We start from the raw sequence: 23389 nt of genomic DNA on the forward strand, positions 1-23389 counted from the left end.
ATCTAGTTCCATATTGGGTGAAAATTACTATTCCTGGTGTTGAATAAAGCAAAGATAAAATGTCGCAAATGTGGACTTATATCTGAAACCAATCGGTAATCAGTCAGATAGGTAATCATTGGGGCAAGAACCAATGTTAGGGGCCAGTTTTGAAACCTTGACAGGGCAGGTGAAAAATATGCAGAACATGTACTGTATAGGTTTGGATGTTTGGGTGTGGTCAGAAAAGAGTTTCAACCCCTCCCAGAGAAAAATCAACTACCCTTTAAATATTTGCATAGGTAAAATAATGTGTGTGGATATAAGCATTTCCATTAGGTAGCACTGACACTGACCTTTTTAAAATACTAAATGTGGAGGGGAAATGTGGAAGCAGTTTAAAACTGACCCATTAGTGCTGCCAGGTTTGGAGCAGGAAGCTGAAGCCAGGAAATGTTTGATTCTTGGACTCCATTCAGAAAGGAAACTGTGGACTCCTTAGAATTCCTGTTTGAAAGTAGGTTCCACTTAGTTTAATACTGAATACCAAGCTATAATGGCAATATGTGTGAGAAAGGTGTGTTTTGACTGTATTCTACCAAAGAAAACCACAGGGCTCTGCGGGTGCCAGGAGTCAAAATCAACTTGACGGCACTCAGCACACCTTACTTTTTAACAACAATTATTCAGAGATAATGGATACTGGCTTTAAAGAAGGGGGAGACCTCTGCCACCCTAAATACTAATGTAGCAAACGTGCTACATCCTTAGAAAAATGGGCATCCCAGAACACCTCACTGTTCTCATGAGAAACCTATACACAGGACAGGAAGCCACAGTCTGGACGGAACATGGTGAAACAGACTGGTTCCAGATCAGCAAAGGAGTAAGACAAGGATGTATACTTTCTCCCTCTTTATTCAGTTTATATGCTGAACATATACTGAGAGAAGCTGAATATACTGGAGAGCGTGGTTTTAAAGTTGGAGGAAGAAACATCAATAACCTGCGGTATGCTGATGACACCACTCTGATAGCTGAGAATGCAGATGATCTGCAACCTCTAGTAATGAAAGTCAAGGAGCACAGTGGAAAAAAATGGGACTACAACTAATTGTAAAGAAGACTAAATTGATGACAACGGGTACAGCAACCAGCCTCAGAATTGGCAATGAAGACATTGAAGTGGTGGATAGCTTCTGCCTTTTAGGATCGAATGTCAACAGTAAAGGATCCAGCATTCAAGAAATACGCTGCAGACTAGCACTTGGTAGGGTTTCAATGAAGGCCTTGGAAAGGATATTTAGATGCCATGCCGTGTCTACACCTACAAAGATTAGAATAGTTCGGACCATGGTTTTTCCTGTGACTATGGATGCTAAAGCTGGACTTTGAAGAGGCAAGATAGAAAAAGTATTGATGCTTTTGAACTTTGGTGCTGGAGAAGACTTTTGAGGATACCATGGACAGCTAGGAAAACAAACAAATAGATCATAGAACAAATCAATCCAGAATCTCCATTTGAGGCACAAATGACCAGGCTCAAACTATCCTACTTCTGACACATTATGTGAAGACCCAGCTCCCTTGAGAAGTCCAAAATGCTGGGGAAAGTTGAAGGAAAGAGAAGAGGATGACCAGCAGCAAGGTGGATGGACTCGATCACGACAGCAATGAATGCACCACTGAGAGACCTTAAAGGCTAAGCTGAAGACAGGTCATCCTGGAGAGAATCTGTCTATGTAGTCACTAAGAGTTGACACCGACTTGATGGCACTCACTCAATCAATCAATCAGTCAACAAACCTGCATCCTGTAGGTGCAAAGAGCAGAATGTGGAGCTGTGGAGGAACAGCCCTCTTCCTCCTAACCTTTTTATCGCTGCCACCACCAGCTTATTGATTGTCTCCATCCCATGCCTATAAGCCTTTCCCCACTACTACTACGATGATGAAGAAGAATATTTATATATTGCTTATATTATATAAGTTCTCAAGTTCACACTACTGAGGGTTTGTTTGTTTGTTTTTGTTTTTGTTTTTGGAAAGGCTGTTGTAGCAGACCCAACCATACCAAAAGTCCACTTGGTGGCAGCAGTAAGAAGTTTAGGAGGAACAGAGGGCTGTTGCTCCAAAGGAGCTCTGTCTGATAATGATCCAGTATAACCTCCCCTCCCCTGCCATTGCCTGTGGCTGGTGCACACTGCTATGAAAGGTCATTGTTCAACATGGGGCCTTCTTGTGCCTGATGGAAAGAAATATTTATTCCAGCATGTTTCGATAGCTTCTTGACTGCCTAATCCTGCTTAGGGCTCTGGCAAGATCACTCGTCTCTCTCAGGCAGTCACGTGAAAATATTCCTTGGAAAAGATATTATTGAAACACTTTTGTATTGTTGTTGGAACCGTCTCAGCTGATGTTGAGCCTCTGTTTTGTTTTGCCCTCCTGTGCCTCCTTTTGGAACCAAAGTGGCCCATAGTTTTTTGTCAAAACTCCAAATGGAAGGTAAAGTGTACTCAAAGAACGCTCATCAAGAATGCTTCATAAACCTGGAGGGAGGGGAACTGGATGTGATGTGTTGAAGTAGATGGGATGCTGAAGATGCACGAAGCTCCAAGTTGATGAGGGGCATTGGTCCACATTCTCTGCAGAGCTGGGAGGGCGGAGCAAGAGCCTTGCCCTTGCAGGGCGCCCAGTCACTAGCTGTGCTGGAAGCTTGTTGCACAGCCCAGTGCCCCAGGCGGGGGACAGGAAACCTATTTTGCTTCTCTCTCCTCACTGCAAAAAGTCCTGGTCACTGCCAGAAATATGTCCCTGAGGGCTGCACGATCATGCTGTAAGCAGGGTTTTTGAAGGAAAGGAAGAGGAGCGAAAATTTCCTGTCCCCCTCCCGGCACACTCTGGGCTCTGCAGCAAGCCTTTGGCAGAGCTAGTATCCTTGTTCCTTGTGAGGGCGGAGCTATTGCTGTGGAGTATGTGGGCCACCAACCAGCACTCATTTACTTGTAGGTGTCTTTGTAGGAGCTGCAAAGAGGCAAATTGATTTTAAGCTGCTTGAGTCGTTTCCACTAATCTGGAGTACTGTGTCCACTTCTGGGCACCACACGTCAAGAACTGAAGACAAACTTAAATGGGTTCAAAGGAGGGCAATGAAGATGGGCAGGGGTCTGGAAGAAAGGCCGAATGAAAAAAAGATGAGAGGATCTGGTTATGTTTAGGAGAGAAGACTGAGGCGGGCATGATAGCACACTTCAAATACCTGAAGGACTGCCACACAGAGGATGGCAAATACTTATTTTTTCCTGCCCCAGAGGGTAGACCTAGATCTACTGGGTTAAGTTACAGCAGGGTAGATTTCAGCTGAAGGTTAGGAGAAACTTATCAATAAGAGCAGCTCAACAATGGAACTAATTACCGGCGGGGGTGGGGGGCAGGGTGGATCATCTCTCACTGGAAGTCTTCAAGTAGAGGCTGGACAGCCATCTGTTGGGGAAGCTCTTACTCTCTGTCCTGCAGGGTTGGACTAGGTAGCCTATAGGTCTAAGTTAGCCTATAGGTCTCCTCCAACTTTATGATTCTATGCATTAGCATTCCACGATCATACACAGCAAATTGCTCTGAGACTATCAACATGATTCACAATCCTGAACAAGAGAGCTGCAAAATACCACCACTGTTGTTTGGTTTCTAATTAATGAGGCACAGGAAATATGCTTGCTGCCAGAAAATAAGTGCTTTATCATACATGGGGGAATCATCCTTGAAAGGCCAAGATGCTTGCTCATAAATGAATATAAAACCACTAAGCAGTAGTTCTTGTATTATTTTCTCTTCAGCTCCTAAAATCTGATGGAGGAGTGCTGTGTAAATTATAAAATATATTTCTGCACTAGTTGTTTTTATATTATGGGTCTGTAATCATACAGCTGCATCCTGTGCCTCATCCTGAAACCGGTTCTTAATTGCATTGCCAGGTTTCTTCGTCTGACAGTTAGTTATCTCTTTAAAGAGACAGGCGGGAGAACGGGACTGTGGAATAGAGACAGAGCACTCCCTACTTCTGGTTCATGCTCCCAATCTAAATTGGGCACAGCTTCTGTTTCAAGGTAGGGGTGTGCACGAACTGTTTGAAAGGGAACCGGTCCATCGTGAATCAGGCCAGTTTGCTGGTTCGATCGTGAACCTGACTGACCTCTCAGGAGAGGTGGACTATTCTGCGATCAAACTGAGCGGAGCCCAGTCCATGGCGGACCAGTTCGAGGGGCTATGCTTGTAAAGGGGAATCTGCTGAGGATTCCCCTTTACAAGCAAAAGGGAATCTTGGCTTTAAAAGGCTTCTAAAGGGCAGAGGTGGCAGCAGACTTTTCAAAGTAGATGTAATGTGCTTATGGCCCAGTGCTCTCCCCAGCAGTCTGCCTGTGCGGCAGCAGCGCAGTTCCGAAAATGACCTGGCCTCCCCAGATGCACAGAGGCCATTTGTGTGGCCTCCGCAGATGTGCGGAGGCCAGGTCAGTTTTGGAAACATGCTGCCACTGGCCCAGTAGGCTGTTGAGGGAAGCCCCAGACTGGTAAGCACCTTACATCTACTTGTAAAGATGCCTTCTCGCTGCCCACCCCACCCTGGCCACCCTTTAGAAGCCTTTAAAAGCCAGGGATTCCCCTTTGCTTGTAAAGGGGAGTTCTCACCGGATTCTCCTTTATAAGCATAGCCCCTTGAACAGCTGAACCTATTCAAACCGGTTTGATCGAACGGACCTGACCGGCTGGTCAGTTTGACTAAACCGGTTCACAGACCAGCAGTCAAATCCAGTCCGAATTAGAACCAAACCACTAAAATCAGTCTGGGCACACCCCTAGTAGAAATAAGCCTGCAATTGGACAATGGCACATTTAATACCGCATCTTATTTGGCCCTTAAATAATGGCGGCAGTTCTCCTGCTTCCTCTTTCTCACCACAACCTTTGATTAATTGTCATCCCCAAAAGAATGTTCTGTTAAAATGGGTGAACCTGTATAATGATTATAATCTCTCCCCATTTTCCCTTGAACAGCTGCTCCATATCCTGTTTCTGCTTCTACCTTTAAAAAAGTCTATAAACTATCAGCCTTTCTTATAAATGTTCCCATTTTGCCCATTGCTCCTAAAATAAACAAACAAAAAAATGCCACGAGCTGTATGGATCCCGATTTGGAAGTGTTTGGGGCTATATTCTGCTATTCTGGGCTATATTTTGCTATTTTTGAAATCCAAATACACAGCCCTAATGCATCCTAGTTGCACATTATTTCTGCTTTTGGGATTCAGCCTCAGTATCTGCAATAATTTCCACTTTTCAAGTGCAGAGATTATTCACTTGGGACTAACTATCAGAAGAGTGTGTCATTTGAACTGGTGTCATAGAGACAAGGAGCCTCTCTGATGAGGTTAGAAACCACTGTGTATAAATTGGTCACTGCCATCTGCATTCAGCTCCGCAATGTGGACCTTGGAGCTGGTTGACAGCATTGACGTCAGCCCAGAGCTGAGAAATTAACTGATGCCTACAGGGTAAATAGGGCAAAGCAGAACCTTATAATTTCTCCATGCAGCATGGCCAAGCTGTTTTCTCTCTTTATGTTTTAGCCTGTCACCAAGCCCATTAATGCTCCCCTGCATTCAGATTAGTGGAGAAGGATCCCCAAAATAGAGTTGTTAAATGTCAATGTTAATATAGACATGGTGACAAAATACTTCTTCCGCCATGAAGGTAAACTTATAGATGATGTCTGTAAGCTTGATAACTTTATTATCTTCTATCTTTCTGGCTGAGAGCTATTTCATATCTTTCCTATTTTCTCTGTGGAGAAAATAATGGGTTTCTATGGGTTTTCTCTGCATAGAAAGCAATTTGAATATGGTAAATATAAAGGCTTCCTCCCTGCCAGAAGTCTTGCAGGGAGGAAGACACCTTGACATCTGCTTCCCAGAGGCGGCTGCTGCCCAGTGGTGAGAGCCTGTGTTGCTGTCGTCTGCTGTTGTCAGCTTGCCAGCCTGTGTGCCCCCTAACATATGGGGTTGTGGCTGTTGCCCTCTGGGTGAGTCTGTGCGGGGTCTGGGCCAGAGGGGGTGAGTCAGTACTTCCTGAATACCTTCTGCGCAGACTAGCCATCTTTCTGGGCTTATAAAAGGGCTGCTGCCCTGCGGTGGCAGGTCCGCCACTGGCAGGCTTGCCACCGAAGGGGTAACACCAAAGGGGGCCACCCCTTTGGGGGAGTCACTTCGGGGGACAATGAGGGTGAGGGCTGCGTGGTATTATTTTGGCTTCTGTTGTGTTTAGGTTCTGGGAGTTTCAAATGTGTCTTGGTTTGTCTGGGGATGGAGAGACAGGGGGCATGTCCACTGACGGTGGGGTGGCAATTCCAGCAGTAGTGGGGAATAGAAGAAGTAAAGTTGGCTGGTTAGCAACTCATTACAGGGGAAGGGAAGTCAAGTCAGAAATCTATTAGCTGTTGCCCCTTCCAGCTGTCCTGCCAGCTCTTTGACCTTGGGGAGTAGTGCCAACCTCCCACAGACCCTCACCTTGCTCCTCTGTTATGCCAGCTCTGTCCAGAATAAGTTGGAAACCATCCATGATTTGATTCTGGATGAAGGGGCAGACCTGGTATGTATTACAGAGACTTGGTTGGGGGAGGCTGGTGGCCCAGGCTGGTCTGAGCTTCTCCCTCCAGGGTACTCTGTTGAAGAGCAGGTGTGAGGAGGTAGGCAGGGAAGTGGAGTGGCTGTGGCCTATAAGAATAACCTCTCCCTGACCAGGATCCCTGTTGAAGTGTCAGATCGTATCAAATGTGTGTACCTACGTTTGGGGACCAGGGATAGATAGGGACTTCTGTTGGTGTACCAATCAACTTGCTGCCCAATGGAGTCCCTAACTGAGCTGATGGACTTGGTCTCGGGTTTGGCATTGGAGTCCCCGAGGCTTGTGGTGCTGGGGGACTTCAGTATCCACTTTGGGACCAATCTGTCCGGGGTGGCTCAGGAGTTCATAGCGGCCATGACAACTGTGGGCCTATCCCAAGGGGTCTCAGAACTGACGCACGTTGCTGGTCACACGCTTGATCTGGTCTTTCACTCTGATCAGGGTGGTATTCTGTAGGTGGGGACCCCTGTGATTTCCTCATTGTCATGGATGGACCACCATCTGGTTAAGGTTTGACTCGCAGTCACACGCCATCTTCACAGGGGCGAGGGGTCCATTAGAATGGTCTGCCCGAGGAGGTTATTAGATCCAGTAGGGTTCCAAGATGCCTTGGAGAGATTTATTGTTGGCTCTGCAGGTGATCCTGTTCATGCCCTGGATGGAGAATTGGAACAGTAAACTCACCAGGGCAGCAGACATGATCGCTCCTAAGCGTGCTCTCCAACCCACTTCAAAATTGGCCCCTTGGTATACGGAAGAACTACGGGGACTGAAGCGGTGAGGTTGATGACTGGAAGAAGACTCAATTTGAATCCGACAGATTACAACATAGAGCGCATTTGAAGATCTATGCTCTGGCAGTGCGGGTGGCAAAGAAGCAGTTCTTTTCATCCTGTATTGCGTCCACAAGTTCATGTCCAAGTGAGCTGTTCAGGGTTGTGAGAAGGCTAGTAAGTGCCCCTCCTCCCTTGAATCAGATGGTTCCATCTATTATCCACTGTGACATGTTGAATGAGTTATTTGCAGATAAAATCTCTCGTATTCGGGCCGACTTAGATTTAGACCCCAAATTATTGCAGTGTCTGAATCGGAGGTGTCCAGCGACCCCTCTTATGTGGCCAGACTGGATCAGTTTCAATTTGTGACTCGTGAGGATGTGGACAAGCTGCTTGGAACAGTGCAGCCTACCACCTGTTCTCTTTACCCTTGTCCGACATGGCTTATACTATCTGGCAGGGGGTTGTTGTAGAAGGCCTAGTAAAGACCATAAATGCTTCTCTGAGGGAGGGCAGGATGCCTCCTTGCCTTAAGGAGGCAATTATTAGACCTTTTTTGAAGAAGCCTGCGTTGCATCCCTCAGAGTTAAGCAACTATAGGCCTGTCTCCAACCTTCAGTGGTTGGACCAGGTAGTTTAGAGGGTGGTGGCCTCCCAACTCCAGGCAGTCTTGGATGAAACTGATTATCTAGACCCATTTCAGACCGGCTTTCGGGTGGGCTATGGGGTGGATACTGCCTTTGTTGGCCTGTTGGATTATCTCCAATTGGAAATTGACAGAGGAAGTGTGACTCTGTTGGTCCCTTTGGACCTCTCAGTGGCTTTCGATACTATCAGCCATAGTATCCTTCTGGAGCGTTTGAGGGAGTTACGGATGGGAGGCACTGCTTTGCAGTGGTTCCACTCCTACCTTTCGGGCAGATTCCAAATGGTGTCCTTCATGGACTATTTTTCAAAATCTGAACTTCAGTATAGTGTCCCTCGGGGCTCTGTATTGTCTCTGATGTTGTTTAACATATACATGAAACCACTGGGAGAGATCATCAGGAGATTTGGTGCAGGGTGATACACCCAAATCTTTTTCTCCATCATCAGGAGAAGGCATAACCTCCCTAAATGCCTGCCTGGAGGTGGTGATGGACTGGATGAGAGGAAACAAACTGAGACTGAATCCAAATAAGACAGAGGCACTTATTGTGCAAGGTTGGAACTCAGGAGATGATTTTGATCTGCCTGTTCTGGATGGGGTCATACTTCCCCAGAAGGAACAGGTACGCAGTCTGGGGGTGCTTCTGAATACAAACCTTTCTCTGGTGTCCCAGGTTGAGGCAGTGCCAGAGGTGCCTTTTATCAGCTTCGGCTGATGCGCCAGCTGCGCCCATTTCTTGAGATAAATGAACTCAGAACAGTAGAACATTTGCTGGTCACCTCCAGATTTGACTACTGCAATGCACACTATGTGGGGCTGTCTTTGTATACAGTCCGGAAACTGCAGTTGGTCCAGAATGCGGCAGCCAGGTTGGTCTCTGGGTCATCTCAAAGAGACCATATCACTCCTACCTTAAAAGATCTACATTGGTTGCCAATAAGTTTCCAGGCAAAATACAAGTTCTTGGTTGTATGCTATAAAGCCCTAAACATCTTGGGTCCTGGGTATTTAAGAGAACATCTTATTCTCTATGAACCACACCACCCATTGAGATCATCAGGAGAGGTTTGTCTGCAGTTGCCACTGGCTTGTCTGGTGGGTACTCAGGGACAGGCCTTCTCCAGTGCTGCCCCAAGGCTTTGGAATGCGCTCTGTTCTGAAATAAGAGCCTCCCCATCTCTGACAACTTTTAAAAAGGCAATCAAGACACATTTGTTCACCCAGGGTAATTAGGTACTGTTTTTATAGTTTGATGATTTTCAATAGTTTTAACGTTGTTTTATGTTTTAAATTGTAGTGTTTTAACCTGTTTACTTGTTTGTGTTCTTTTATTGTATACTGCCCAGAGACTTGCATTTTGGGTGGTATACAAATATATTAATGAAATAAATAAAAGGGCAGCCTGGTTGTGTGTGTCTGGATCCAGGTTCTGATACATAGCTGCCCAAACAGTGTACCATCCATGGAGAAACAGCACTCATGTGACACTTTAAATAAACAAGTACACTTGGGGATGGAAAAACTAATATACTAATGAAGCAATATGAAGGTTGCCGATTGAATGTGGGCCAGTGTGCTTATATGATCATTTTAAACACTTCTGATTGCATTCTGCTGCAGGCTAAAAGCACCAGAAACTGTCCGAAGGTAAAGTCAAGCAGTTAGTCACAGTTTGTACCCACAATAGGATGCGAGTATACTTTGAATCAATGTGTCATCCCAGACAGAAAACAAATTACCCATTTCAGCAATAAGGTCCTGTCAATAGTACTTGACAGTCTCCAGTTCTTGTGTGCATACTCTTTTCCTAGGTTGAGTAACATTGACTTTGAAAAGTACTGTGACAAAAAATTAAGTGAGCAAATTTACTTTAAATTTATGGCATGGCATATGTAATTCTACCATTGTCACTGACCCAGTGATAACACAGCACACAGTAGCATTTGTTCCCTATTTGAGATGTGTTCTGTCTGTGGTCAACTGTGCTTTGTATTTTCCTTGATTTGATTGTGGTGAGATTGCTAGAGCAATAATTCTTGATGGGGATCTAGAGAAATCCTAGCTTGTTCCTGGTTTACATTTGTCTTTTTTTAGTAATTTAGAGTATCCCTTACATATATAGTGAGGCTATTCTCACGACCAGAGGCTGGGTGGGCATAAAGGCTGCACAAATTGTACATTTCCCCAACAGATGATATCTGCAGCTGGTGCGGGACATGGAGTACACTCTCACATGATCTGCACTGTTGCACACAGCATGGATCTCCAGAGGCCAGGACACAGCGTCCTGGCTAGGGGTGTGCATGGAACTGACTGGCCCGGTTTGGTTCCAGCCCAAACAGGACTTGAACCTGTCCGGCCCAGTTCGGTTCCGTACACCCTCTAATCCCCCCGTGGTTCGCTTCAATCCGGGGAGGTTGTGATTTTTAAAATTTACATTTTTTAAACTTTTTAGCCCCTTCGGGGGCTTCGTCAAGGCTGGGGGGGTGGGTCCGTGAAGATTCCGCCTCCACCTGTCGGCCTCCATCATCACTTCCGAAGCCTGTCCGGCCCGTCTTGGTGCGGTGGCCATTTTGGGTGCCGCCGCACATGTGCAAATGGCCTCTGCGAGGCCTGGCATTAACCAGGGCCTCGCAGAGGCAATTTGCACATCCACGGCAGCCATTTTTTTGGTGGCCATTTTAAAAAATATATTTTTAAATAATTTTTTTAAAAAAATTATTTTAAAATAATAATAATATTTTTTTTAAAAAAATGGCCGTTGTGCATGTGCAAATGACCTCTGTGAGGGCCTGTACAATGCCAGGCCTCGCAGAGGCCATTTGTGCATGTGCGGCGGCATCCAAAATGGCCTCCGCACCAAGAAATGGAGGACGAACCACAGTGGTGATGATGGAGGCCGGCAGGGGGAGGGGAACCTTCATGGACCCTCTGTGACCTAGACAAAGCCCCCGAAGGGCTAAAAGGTTGTTGTTGTTAACAACAACAACAACAAAAAGCAGCTTTACTGGGAACAGCCTATATTCTGCGATGATATCTATAACAATTGACAATAAAATTCTGGCATCCCAGGTCCTTGGAAAGGACTCGATGTCTGGATAAAACAAACCAGTCAATAACACCTGTCTGACTGTGTAAACAAGCAATAATAATAATAAGAAGAAGAAGAACTACTACTACTACTACTACTACTACTACTACTTCTCAGATTCAAGGAGAATTAGAGAAGTCCTGGAAATAATAAAGCAGCATATAACACCAGTGTCAAAGAAGATTAGAAGATACGAAGCCAGAATTACACAACACAGGCAGAATCTCCAATTCCAGTTGAATCAGAGACGTTTCTACCAAAGCATAGAAGGAGAAACTGCAAGAAACGTAGAAACACCGAATAAAGAAGAAACAGTGCAATTCTGGGGGAAATTATGGGACAATCCAATAGATTATAATAAAAAAGCAGGCTGGACAAAAGAGGTCAAAAAATGTAACCAACAAATGCAAGATCTAATAATAACACCAGAATTAATAAGTGAAAGAGCAAAGAAAATCAAAAATTGGACTGCTCCAGGTGACAATGAACTGCATGGCTTTTGGCTTAAACACCTAACAAGCCTTCATAAACAACTATCAAAACAGTTCAATCACATTTTGCAAGGAGGTGATATTGAACAATGGCTAACAACTGGGAAAACTCATCTCATCATGAAAGACCCAGCAAAAGGTGCAGTTCCAAGTAATTATAGACCGATAACCTGCCTGCCAACCATGTTCAAATTATTAACTGGAAGAATAGCAGATGAAGTGATGCAACACTTATTAACTAACAAACAGCTTCCAGTTGAACAGAAAGGAAATTGCCCGAACACCAGAGGCACAAAAGACCAGCTGCTGATTGACAAAATGATTTTAGAAAACTGCAAGAGAAGAAAAACAAATCTAAGTGTTGCATGGATTGACTACAAGAAAGCTTTCGATTCATTGCCTCCCACATGGATACTAAAATGTTTAGAAACAACTGGTGTCAGCAAAAACATTCAGATATTTATTTTTAAAAAAGCAATGAGCATGTGGAGTACACAGTTAACAATCAATGGCGAGACACTTGGACAGGTTAGCATTAGAAGAGGCATTTTCCAAGGGGACTCACTATCCCGTCTGTTGTTTGTAATCACCATGACCCCCCTTTCACAAATACTAAACAAAACAGGCCTCGGATACCAAACATCTAAAACATCCAGTAAAATCAACCATCTGCTGTACATGGACGATCTGAAGTTGTATGGAATGTCCCAGTCAGAAACTGAATCACTGCTAAACACTGTCCGTATATTCAGTAGCGATATAGCAATGGAGTTTGGATTAGACAAGTGTGCTGCATTAATAAAGAACAGAGGGAAAATAACAAAACCAGAAGGAATAGAACTGCCCAATGGAAGCAACATCACAAAGCTGGAAGAGAAAGAACCTTACAAATACTTGGGCATTCTCCAGGCTGATAACATTGCACACGCTGAAGTTAAAACAAAAATAGGAAGTGAATACATCAGGAGAGTTAGAAAAATCCTCAAGTACAAACTCAATGGCGGGAACACCGTACAAGCCATAAACACCTGGGCTTATACCTGTTATCAGATACACTGCAGGGATAATAGACTGGACCCAGGCAGAGCTAGAGACGCTGGATCGTAAGACCAGGAAAATAATGACCATCAATCATGCTCTGCACCCCTGCAGTGATGTCGATAGGCTATACCTCCCTCGCAGCTCAGGCAGAAGAGGAATGCTGCAAGTCCATCAAACAGTAGAGGAGGAGAAAAGAGGCCTTGAAGAATATATCAAGGACAGTGAAGAAGATGCACTTCAAATGGTCAATAACGAGAAACTATTCAACACCAATGAAACAAAGCAGGCCTACAAGAAAGAACAAGTCAAGAACCGAGCAGAAAAATGGAAAAAGAAGCCCCTGCACGGTCAATATTTGCACAATATAAGTGGAAAATCAGACATCACCAAGACCTGGCAATGGCTTAAGAATGGCAACTTGAAGAAAGAAACAGAGGGTTTAATACTGGCTGCACAAGAACAGGCACTAAGAACAAATGCAATAAGAGCAAAAGTAGAAAAATCAACCACAAACAGCAAGTGCCGCCTTTGTAAAGAAGCAGATGAAACCGTGGACCACCTAATCAGCTGTTGTAAAAAGTTCGCACAGACTGACTACAAACAAAGGCATGACAAGGTAGCAGGGATGATACACTGGAACATCTTGAAAAAATACAAGCTACCTGTAGCCAAAAATTGGTGGGACCATACAATTGAAAAAGTTGTAGAAAATGAAGATGTAAAAATATTATGGGACTTCCGACTACAAACAGACAAACATCTGCCACACAATACACCAGATATAACTGTAGTCGAGAAGAAAGAAAAGCAAGTCAAAATAATCGACATAGCAATACCAGGGGATAGCAGAATAGAAGAAAAAGAAATAGAAAAAATCACCAAATACAAAGATCCACAAATTGAAATTGAAAGGCTGTGGCAGAAAAAGACCCAAATAATCCCAGTGGTCATTGGCACCCTGGGTGCAGTTCCCAAAGACCTTGAAGAGCACCTCAACACCATAGGGGCCACAGAAATCACCACCAGCCATTTACAAAAAGCAGCTTTACTGGGAACAGCCTATATTCTGCGACGATATCTGTAACAATTGACAATAAAATTCAGCCATCCCAGGTCCTTGGGAAGGACTCGATTTCTGGTTAAAACAAACCAGTCAATAACACCTGTCTGACTGTGTAAACAAGAAATAATAACAACAACAACAAATCCACAAACTGCAGAATGAGCCCACCACACGACACATCGAGAACGATTTGCAGGCTTGCTGGTAAATGATTCAGTTCACTGGGCTTCCTTCCAGTAAACAATGCAGGGTGGGCGGGGGGAGTCCGTTGCCTTGCAGTAAGCAAATGGAATTGCACAGAAGTAAATGATTTAGTTCAATGGGCTTCCTCTTCAGTAAAAGTGAAAGAGAAAGCGTGAAGACTGGATTCAGAAATCCGCTCAGCTGCACGAGTATGAGTCTGGCCAAAGTAGCAAATTAAAAGGGAATTCCACAATAACTCCAGTGCAATATATACACACGTGGACAAATGTGTTGGTTCCCCCTCCACGAAAAAAGAAAAACCCACAATTGTCTCTAAAATAACTTGAAACTGAAAAGTAATTGGCACCCATCATTGTTTATTCTGCATTTAACAAAAATCAGACTTTGCTTTAGAGTTTTGATGCAAAAGAATATTTCAGATCATAACACAAATGAAAATGGCATGGACAAAAATGATGGGACCCTTAACCTAATATTTTGTTGTACAACCTTTAGAGGCAGTCACTGCAAACAAGCAATTCCTGTAGCTCTCCATGAGACTTCTGCACCTGTCAACGGGTAGTTTGGCCCACTCCTGAGCAAACTGCTCCAGCTGTGTCAGGTTTGAAGGGTGCCTTCTCCAGACTGCATCTTTCAGTTCTTTCCACAGATGTTTGATAGGATTCAAATCAGGGCTCATAGAAGGCCACTTTAGAATAGTCCAGTGTTTTGTCCTTAGCAATTCTTGGGTGCTTTTAGCTGTGTGTTTTGGGTTATTATCCTGTTGGAGGATCCATGACCTGCGACTGAGACAGAGCTTTCTGACACTGGGCAGTACGTTTCACTCCAGAATGTCTTGATAGTCTTGAGATTTCATTGTTCCCTGCACAGACTCAAGGCACCCCGTGCCAGACGCAGCAAAGCACCACAAAACATAACCGAGCCTCCTCCAGGTTTCACAGTAAGTTTGGTGTTCTTTTCTTTGAAAGCTTTATTTTCCCATCTGTGGACATAGAGCTGATGTGTCTTGCCAAAAAGCTCCAGTTTTGTCTCATCTGTGCAAAGGACATTCTCCCAGAAGCATTGCGGCTTGTCAATATGCATTTTAGCAAATTCCAATCTGGCTTTTTAATGACAAAACTGAAAAAAAGAAGCTTTCAAAGAAAAGAACCTTGAGTCTGTGCAGGTAACAATGAAATCTCAAGACTATCAAGACATTCTAGAGCGAAATGTACTGCCCAGTGTCAGAAAGCTCTGACACAGATCCTCCAACAGGATAACGACCCAAAACACACAGCTAAAAGCACCCAAGAATGGCTAAGGACAAAACATTGGACTCTTCTGAAGTGGCCTTCTATGAGCCCTGATTTGAATCCTGTCAAACATCTATGGAAAGAATTGAAACATGCAGTCTGGAGAAGGCATCCTTCAAACCTGACACAGCTGGAGCAGCAATAAAACCGAAAGAAGGCATCAGAAATGTGAAAGGCTCCTTGCTGACAGCACAGAGGCTGTGATGTCGAAACACAGGTAGTTCGGAATCACACTTAAGGGACATGTTGTGACACTGGTAGCGTGCAATCTGGAAAACACTTCGGCTGCCCTAGCCTAGGCTGTGTGTGTGTGAATACACTTATTTAGTGTGCTAATTATTAAGTTCAAATTGGGCTCACTTAGTTCCTAGGCAAGTATTAGACTCTTGAGTAACTGCAAAAGGAAAACAAGTGATTTTGTATTAAATATAACAAGATGTGCTGAAGCCAACATTATAGATACTGTATTATTTATTGAATGGATCATCTTGCTGATTGTCTGGAAAACTTAATTTTGCTGAATTGTTAATTAATTCTCCTCAGATTTTTAAAAAATGTATCTTTGTTTACCATATTTCATAGGAACTTCCTTAGTTCTTGTCTGCTTTTAATTTATCTTCTAGTGTTTTGCACTTTGGTATTCATTGTTCTGGCTGGTAGGAAACGATAAACATGCATCATATGCTCAGTTTCTGAACAGTTTGCTTGAAGAGAAAGGCCTATTGTGTTTGGCCTGACATGATTATTTGTGTTCTTCATTGCTATTATTAATTAATTTATTCATTTATTTTATTTATTCATTGTATATGCCGCCTGCCTCCAAAGGCTATAGGCTCTAGACCTTTCTACAGAAAGGTGGTGGTATGATTATCCTATCTTTCCCTGGACCAGCGTTAAAATTGGCACCTAGAAATTTGCTCCACAATTCCTAGGTGCCATTTTCACCATGGATCTTGGAAATTTAAGTATGGCACCTGAGCCAAGCTATGCAACCAGGAGGAGGAGTGAACAATCCAAGTGAAGGCCTATCATATCGGTCCATTGTCTGCCTGGGCCAGACGGATGCAACCAGAAAGAGGAGGGAGCAATCCATTCCTGCCTTGCTTGGTAAAGGCAAGCAAGGTGGGGAGCCTCCCCCCCCATGAAGCAGAGGGTGTTGCTGGGGGTGAGCGGTGAGTCTGTCCCCTCCCATGGAGCAGGGAACGTCTTGGCTCTTAAATATTGGGGCTAGCGCCTAAATCCAAAGAAAAATGGCTGAGGCCTATATTACTGGCTCGCTCGAGGCCTATGCACTCCAGTTGCTCAGCTACAGTAGAGGAAGACATGCTTGTTAGTCCAGTCAAACAAACAGTATTTTTCCTAAATGATTGTTTTTGCTTGCAGGTGAGAAATACGAACTGCATGCAGGTACTGAGTCCACCCCAAGTGTAGTGGTGCACGTCTGTGACAACGATACAGAGGAAGAAGATGGCCCAAATAATTCACCCAAACCAAAAATCATTCAGACTCGACGTCCTGGTCTGCCGCCTCCTGTATCAAACTAGTTTCCTTCAACAAGAACATCTCTTCTTTCACCTACTGCTTTCTTCGTCTCTATTTTCATTTGTCTATATATATTTTTTTGTTGGCTTACTTTCTTTGCTCAAGGGCAAACCATTGTCTTGTGAGTACCTTATTGTAGCTTATTGGAATATTCTCTTTGCTGCAATGAAGCCTAACTAACTAAAGGGCTACGAAAATGTTCTTTGCATAAATAATCATATCACACATGCAGAGCTGTTGCTATCTGTCAAATTTAGACAAGAGGCGGAGAGAAGAGTTGATTAGCAGCGTTTTTCACCACTCCGTTTAATGTTAAGAAACTTTTCAGTGTCATTCAGGAAACAGCAGTAAATCCATACCATGACTAGTCCTTCAAATCAGCAGAGTAGAATTCCGTTTGGCGTTTCTTTTCATGCACGATCCCTTGGTCCAGTTATCCCAAATATTTCTCTTTAACCCTTTCTCCTCTTGTTGAATTGCATGAGGCCATAGCTCGGAGACCTTTTCCTTGCTTAACCAGCTGCTTCACAAGCGGATAACAAAATCCCCCCACAACTTGAGGTATTAGCAGGAAGGAACAACAACCCATTCCCTCCTTAGTCCTACTGGAATGCCTAAGCCACTTATTTGGGGTCTGAGATGGGAAAGGCCATAGCTCAGCATACACATGTTTAGCATGTACAAGGTCCCATGTTCAGATCTTATGCCCCTCCCTGACATCTCCAGTTAAAAGGAACTTTGGTAGCAGGGCTGGGAAAAGGGCAGTGGAGAGCCACTGTCAGCCAGTGCCAACTACGCTAGAATATGGATATGACGAATATTTATATACCGCTTTTCAATAAAGTTCCCAAAGTGGTTTACACACACACACACACACACACACACACACACACACACACACACACACACTGGCCCCCTGTCCTCAAAGGGCTCATAATCTAAAAAACAAGCAGAAGACAGACACCAGCAAGAGCCACTAGAGGGATGCTGTGCTGGGGCTGGATAGGGCCAGTTGCTCTCTCTCTGCTCAATAAAGAGGATCACCACTTTCACAAGGTGCCTCTTTGCTCAGGTAGCAGAGATTTGTAGCTGGACTAAATATACAAATGATCTGACTTGGTATCAAGCAGCAGCTCTCTATATTCAGAGGGTATTGGGCTACACAGATGTGGAGAAAGGTGTGTCTTTCATGCCCATGTCTCAAAATATGGGCAAAACAGTTCACCGCAGCTGTTTCTTGTAGGAGAAGAAAGTTTTGCCACTCTGCAAGGTATGGAATATCTTTACTTTGACACATTAAGAATTAGAAAGGATTGTAGAAGGTGAAGGACTGATTTCCCATTATTTATCTCCTGAGGCTTCGTAATACCTTCAATCATGGGGTAAACTCCTTTTGAACAGTTGGACTGAAGGTACTAAATAGCTGTATTTATCTATTCCCATTACCCCCCACCCCTTTAATGTCTCTGTTTAAAATAAAAAAATTAGGGGCAGATTGAGAACCATGCATTTCCTTTCAAGCCAGATCAGAGAGAAGCAAGATCACTGTTGATCCCTTGTTTCATTTTAGGACCTCAGTTAGGGATACCACAAAAATCTATTAGGTTCCATTTCCCATGTGATTATCTCTTTTGCTGATGCAAACAATTATCCAAAACCTTTCATATGCCTGATTCTATTTCAGTTGGGAGTAGGGTGTGTGTGGCTGCATTCACAAACTTTTTCAGCAAAAAAGAGAATAATCCCGCATGAGCTGACTTTGTTCAGAAAAACAGGGATATCTACAATGTTTTGCGGATTTTCTGTAGATTTCCAAGAATGTATGGGGAGGTAAAACAGAAAATTCTGTGAAAATAAGAGGACCGATTCCATGCATTGCTGGCTATTCACAAATGCCTGGGGCAAAGCTCCACTAAATACAGTGGCTAACAGCCAGAGCAGTGATCTGGGGATGCAGCAGCTGGATTTCCATGCAACAAGGCTGCTCCTAACTCATCCAGAGCCTTCCTGAGCAGCAGGGTGCACAGGCGAGGGGGAGGAGGAATGATTTCTACTGCTCTTCCCTGCCTCTGTAAGTGCCCTTTGCCTTCCTCCTCCCCATGCATACTCGCTGCTCGGGAAGACTCTAGATAAGTTAGGAGCAGCCTCTACACATAGGGATGCAGCTCTGGATTGCTCAGTATTACTCTAGATGTCAGCCACTGAGACTTACTTCTGAGTTAAACATGCGTAACACTGCGCTCCACGTGTTCTGTACATAGTTACCTTACAATTAGTCCCTTGAAAAGGTATCACCTGATCTGCTACAGAACATATTTGTCCTCCATAGCTTAAAGCAAATGCTAGAGAAATTTGGAAACCCATTAAACGCTTGTAATAGAGCAGAATGTTCACTTTGTTTTGCGTGTGCACTAGAGTTATGGAAAGGAGCGTGTCCCATATTCTAAATGGCTGAGCTTGCAGATGTTTTATAATGTTTCAGTTAATGGGAAATCTTATTTCAGTTAATGGGAGTAATTCCATAGCAATAGTTAAGCAAAATATGTAGACCACAGCTGGACCGGTTTTTGAGATTTGCAATACTCCATAGCTTGGTAAAAATGGCACAATCTTTGTGATTCGGTTGAGAATCACTCTTGTTTATGCACACCCTCCAGCTTGCTTTAAAAAAAAAAAAAGTTCATGCACATTTTGCAGTGCTATGCAGATAAACTTAAACAGAGACTGTTGGTTAATCAGAGATTTGTTGTCAAACCAAGTGTCTTTCAGAATGTATATTCATGTGCTTTTCTTTATTGTTTTAGATATAACACCACATCTACTCCTCCTCTGTCCGATAATTCAGTTTCACTGAAAGGGAGGCTGTGTGGAGAGATGTTGGGGCCAGACTGAAGGGAAAGGAATGCAGCTGTGACTGTTTAACTCAGCTGACAAGCTTGTCCTTCCTCTGTTACTATATGCTAAATGGAGGACCCATATTGTTTCGATCTAAATAATCTTAAAATGGGAGGAAACTGCTATTTGGGACCAGCATAAAAATAGCAGGATATCATTCTTGACTTGCTGTGGTCATTCAATGATACTCCATTTCTGTTCTCATGTCTTCCCCCATTTAAGTGTATGTTGTGGAATTCACACACACACAAAAGCACTTAAGATATGCTGAGCTTTACTCTTTTATTATGAATACATCTTCAATGGAGAAACACATAAGCACATCTGATCTGTATTGTAGAAGAGTTGAGCTGTGGGTGTGGTGGGGCCACTTGGTTTCATTGTCAAAAAGCATAGCAACCCCAAACTATGAGATATTGGGTGGCTTCAAAGGGTGTTCCCCCCACCCCACCCCCAGGTGTACACTGGCTGACATCCATTCTAAGTTACTCGGTAGTAATACTCAGGAGTTACTCTAAAGGACCACTTAAGGTCAATAGGACTGCTCTGTTCTATTGATTTTTAGGCTGGATGTTAGCCACTAGCTGACTTCCTAACTAAGTGTGTGCATAAGGAGGGACTAAGATTATTATACTAGGCAGTATATAAATTAAGTAAGTAAGTATGTGGGGATATCATGTGCGCCTATGCACAACTCCCCGACTGCAACACTGTTGCACAAGTGGGTGAAACTACCCCACTCTGCTGAGAAAAATAAATCTGATGTTATCAAACCATTTTTCTAGTAACAATGTACCTATTCCTTAACCAAGGAGGAAGTGGTAACAGTAGATATCTGCATTCCAAATTTAGCAGTTGTGGCTTCTCCAAAGTAGTCTGGGACTGTGTTTTGGTTAGAGAATGCTGAGAATTCTCTCTCAAGGATCCTTAACACAGATCCCCTCCGAACTGCAGTCCTGGTGATTTTGTAGAAATGAGGCACTGGCAGTTATGCCTGTAGTGTAGCCTCCAACAAAATATTTTCTAAGAGTCTCCAGCAATAAGTTCTTGCACTGTATTTCAGTTTTGATCTATGTCAGAAGCAGTTTGCTTTCTAATGATCAGCCAACATCTAATGATGATACATGACTATAACACAGCACAGTTTGGCCCAACTTTCCTTGGTGGGTTTTTTTAATTGGTAGGTGGAGCACTTGGTCTGGTATTCCAGTAATGAAATGGCACCCTCTAGTGCTATAGTGTTCACTGCTTTGGCTGGAAATTAAGAAACCAACTGATAACAGAAGAGAGATAACTTTGCAGCTCACTTACCCAACATTAGCCTCACATACTTCGTAGAACTTAAACTGCTAATTACTTTAGGCATAGCAAGTCAGCAAACAGTTACTTTTAAAACCATCTCCTTAAACTGAACAGGAGCAGTTCACAGATTTCAGTGAACATGCAATGCCTTTTAAGGATCTATTAGTATAGATTCCTGAGAAATCTGTTGATTTCAGTGGGAGTCTTAGCACATTGATCTTACATTGCAATGTGGATATTCCTGGCTGGCTTTTTTTTTTTTTTTACAAGCTAGCTGATTAAAATTGTACAGTTATTAGCATAATAAGATTCTCTTTGTTGATATATGTACATTAGGACCGATGACAACTCTCATTTCAACTCATCTATGTGAAAAGTGAATGATGTGGGTTAACTTTTTTTTATTAACCCTCCTACATGACCTGCAGGCAAATTACCACCCTGTATTTTCACATTTTGTTTTGATTCAGTAATGGTTTTCAACAGGCGGTGTTGGGGTGAGGGTGTGTGATGAGATAGGGACGACTTCTTTTTTGGTAGAAATTGTTAACCAGTGACATAATTTTGCAAGATGTGGTTTATAGTGACATGTCAAGGCACTATGAGTTAGTTTTGCAGCAATGTTTCCATTTTGCACCTTATAAAATTTATATTTAGTAATACAGTATTTTATAGAAGTATTGAGTTTGGCTGATTCCACTTTTGCACTTGTATAACTCAGATTTTAGTTTTTAAAAATAAATATGGGAAAATATACTGTCCTTGTGCTCTGCCTGCTTTTGGCTTTTTTGTTTGTCTTTGAAATAGCCTTTAAGCAAATTGCAGCTCAGTGTTCTAGTTATTCTTCTGCCCCCTAGTGGATTTAATAACATCAGCTGCTACAACTACTATTACTACTGTGAGCCTGGTGTTCCATTGTGTTCCATTATTCCTAGATGCCATATTGCATTGCTTACCTGTGTCAACCATTTGCCTGAGCTGAGAAGACAGACTAAAATGGCCAACTTATAATTTGTGAGCTGGTCGTCCAGTTCACACTAACATGTTTAATACTGAGAGACATGCCTCATAAGTTGTCCATGGTGCATATCCAAACCTGTTCAGATCTACTATGTGCCACTGTATTCACATCAACTTGCATTCTCTCACATGCTGTCTGTATCTAAGGTGACAGAGAAGCAAACAAAATTTATGATGAGAAAATGTGGACTGTCACAGTGTTCTATCTTAACCTATCTAGTCATGTCTGTCCAGCTAATAGAATCATAGAACTGGAGTGGATTTTGGTGACCAGCCTCCTAAAACATCCTGAGCGAGAAAACCTACGAACAGCTTCTGCTTGCTGTGGTGAGAGAGAGTCCGCCCACCCCCCAGGTAACTGATTCCCTTGCTGAACTGCTCTTGCTGCTAAGACGTTTCTCCTAACGAAACTGAAACCTTCTCCTGTGGTTCTGGGGGGCAGTCTTTAGTTTGGTTGATAGCGTCCATCAGCAAAAACACCATCAAGAGGAGACGGCTTCCCCTTAGCTTCCTAACTGACCCTGCCTGATCAGCAGGCAGCAGTTGTTGCATCACAATTTGAATTTTACTTATGACATTTATTCTCTAGTTTAATGTTATGTTTCATGGGTCTGAGGAATAGTAGTTTCTTTTCTCATTCAAAGGGTGGAAAAACCTAGAATAGATGTAGCCATCTGGCTCTGAAGTCTTGAACTCATTCCAGATAGGTGTTTACTGACCAACTCTATCAATCTTGAACTGCGATCCTGACCCCTCACCATTGATGCTACTTTTGTGAGTTTGCGAGCAGCTCCACCTTCTCTTTGTTTGTCAGGGATGGGGGTTTCACCATCCTTAAGGAGCAGCAAACCTGCCATTTGTTGTTTCTTCCTTCTAACATACCTAGAAAAGTCATTTTTGTTGTTCTCAACATTCCTCCCCAGCCTCAGCTCATTCAGAGCTTTAACTTTTCCAGATACTGTCCCTACAAGTCTGAGGTACTCATCCTTGGTCATCTGTCCATCCTCTCATTTATTTTATGTCTTCCCCCCACCCCCCAGCTCTTTACTAAGTAAAGCTTGTGCAGCCTCTTCTCTCTCTCTCTCTCTCTCTCTCTCTCTCTCTCTCTTTAAGTCTCTTATTTTTCTTTCTCAATGAAATTTTGGGTTGCTGCATTTTTGGTAAGTCCTTCAGAACCTGTCACCAGTCTTGGGTTCCTTGATCTGTTAGGATTCCATGGCTAGATAAACTATCTAGTGCTGCCCTGTATCTATTAAAGCCAGCTTCACTGAAATCCAAGGTGCAGGCTTGAACCAGGCTCTCCTTAGCTTTTCGTATTCCGATTCTGATCAAGAATTCCAGCATTCCATGATCACCAAAGTTCCCCC

At 43.4% G+C, this 23389-nt stretch overlaps 1 protein-coding gene across 3 annotated transcripts in view; it reads left to right on the forward strand.

Moving 5' to 3' along the window:
* The window catches only part of RCAN2 (regulator of calcineurin 2), a 95524-nt gene extending 73761 nt beyond the window's left edge, over window positions 1–21763 (forward strand). For 2 of the 3 annotated variants that reach the window (XM_053284082.1, XM_053284083.1), the window contains one exon: window positions 16647–21763. In XM_053284082.1, the coding sequence (XP_053140057.1) occupies window positions 16647–16807 (161 nt within the window). In that variant the 3' untranslated portion in view covers window positions 16808–21763. The remainder of the gene's footprint in view (window positions 1–16646) is intronic. The other variant, XR_008313186.1, reaches the window with a different exon arrangement.
* Window positions 21764–23389: the final 1626 nt, after the last annotated feature.

This window comes from Hemicordylus capensis, chromosome 1 (assembly GCF_027244095.1).
Source record: "Hemicordylus capensis ecotype Gifberg chromosome 1, rHemCap1.1.pri, whole genome shotgun sequence".
Taxonomy (NCBI): Eukaryota; Metazoa; Chordata; class Lepidosauria; order Squamata; family Cordylidae; genus Hemicordylus; species Hemicordylus capensis.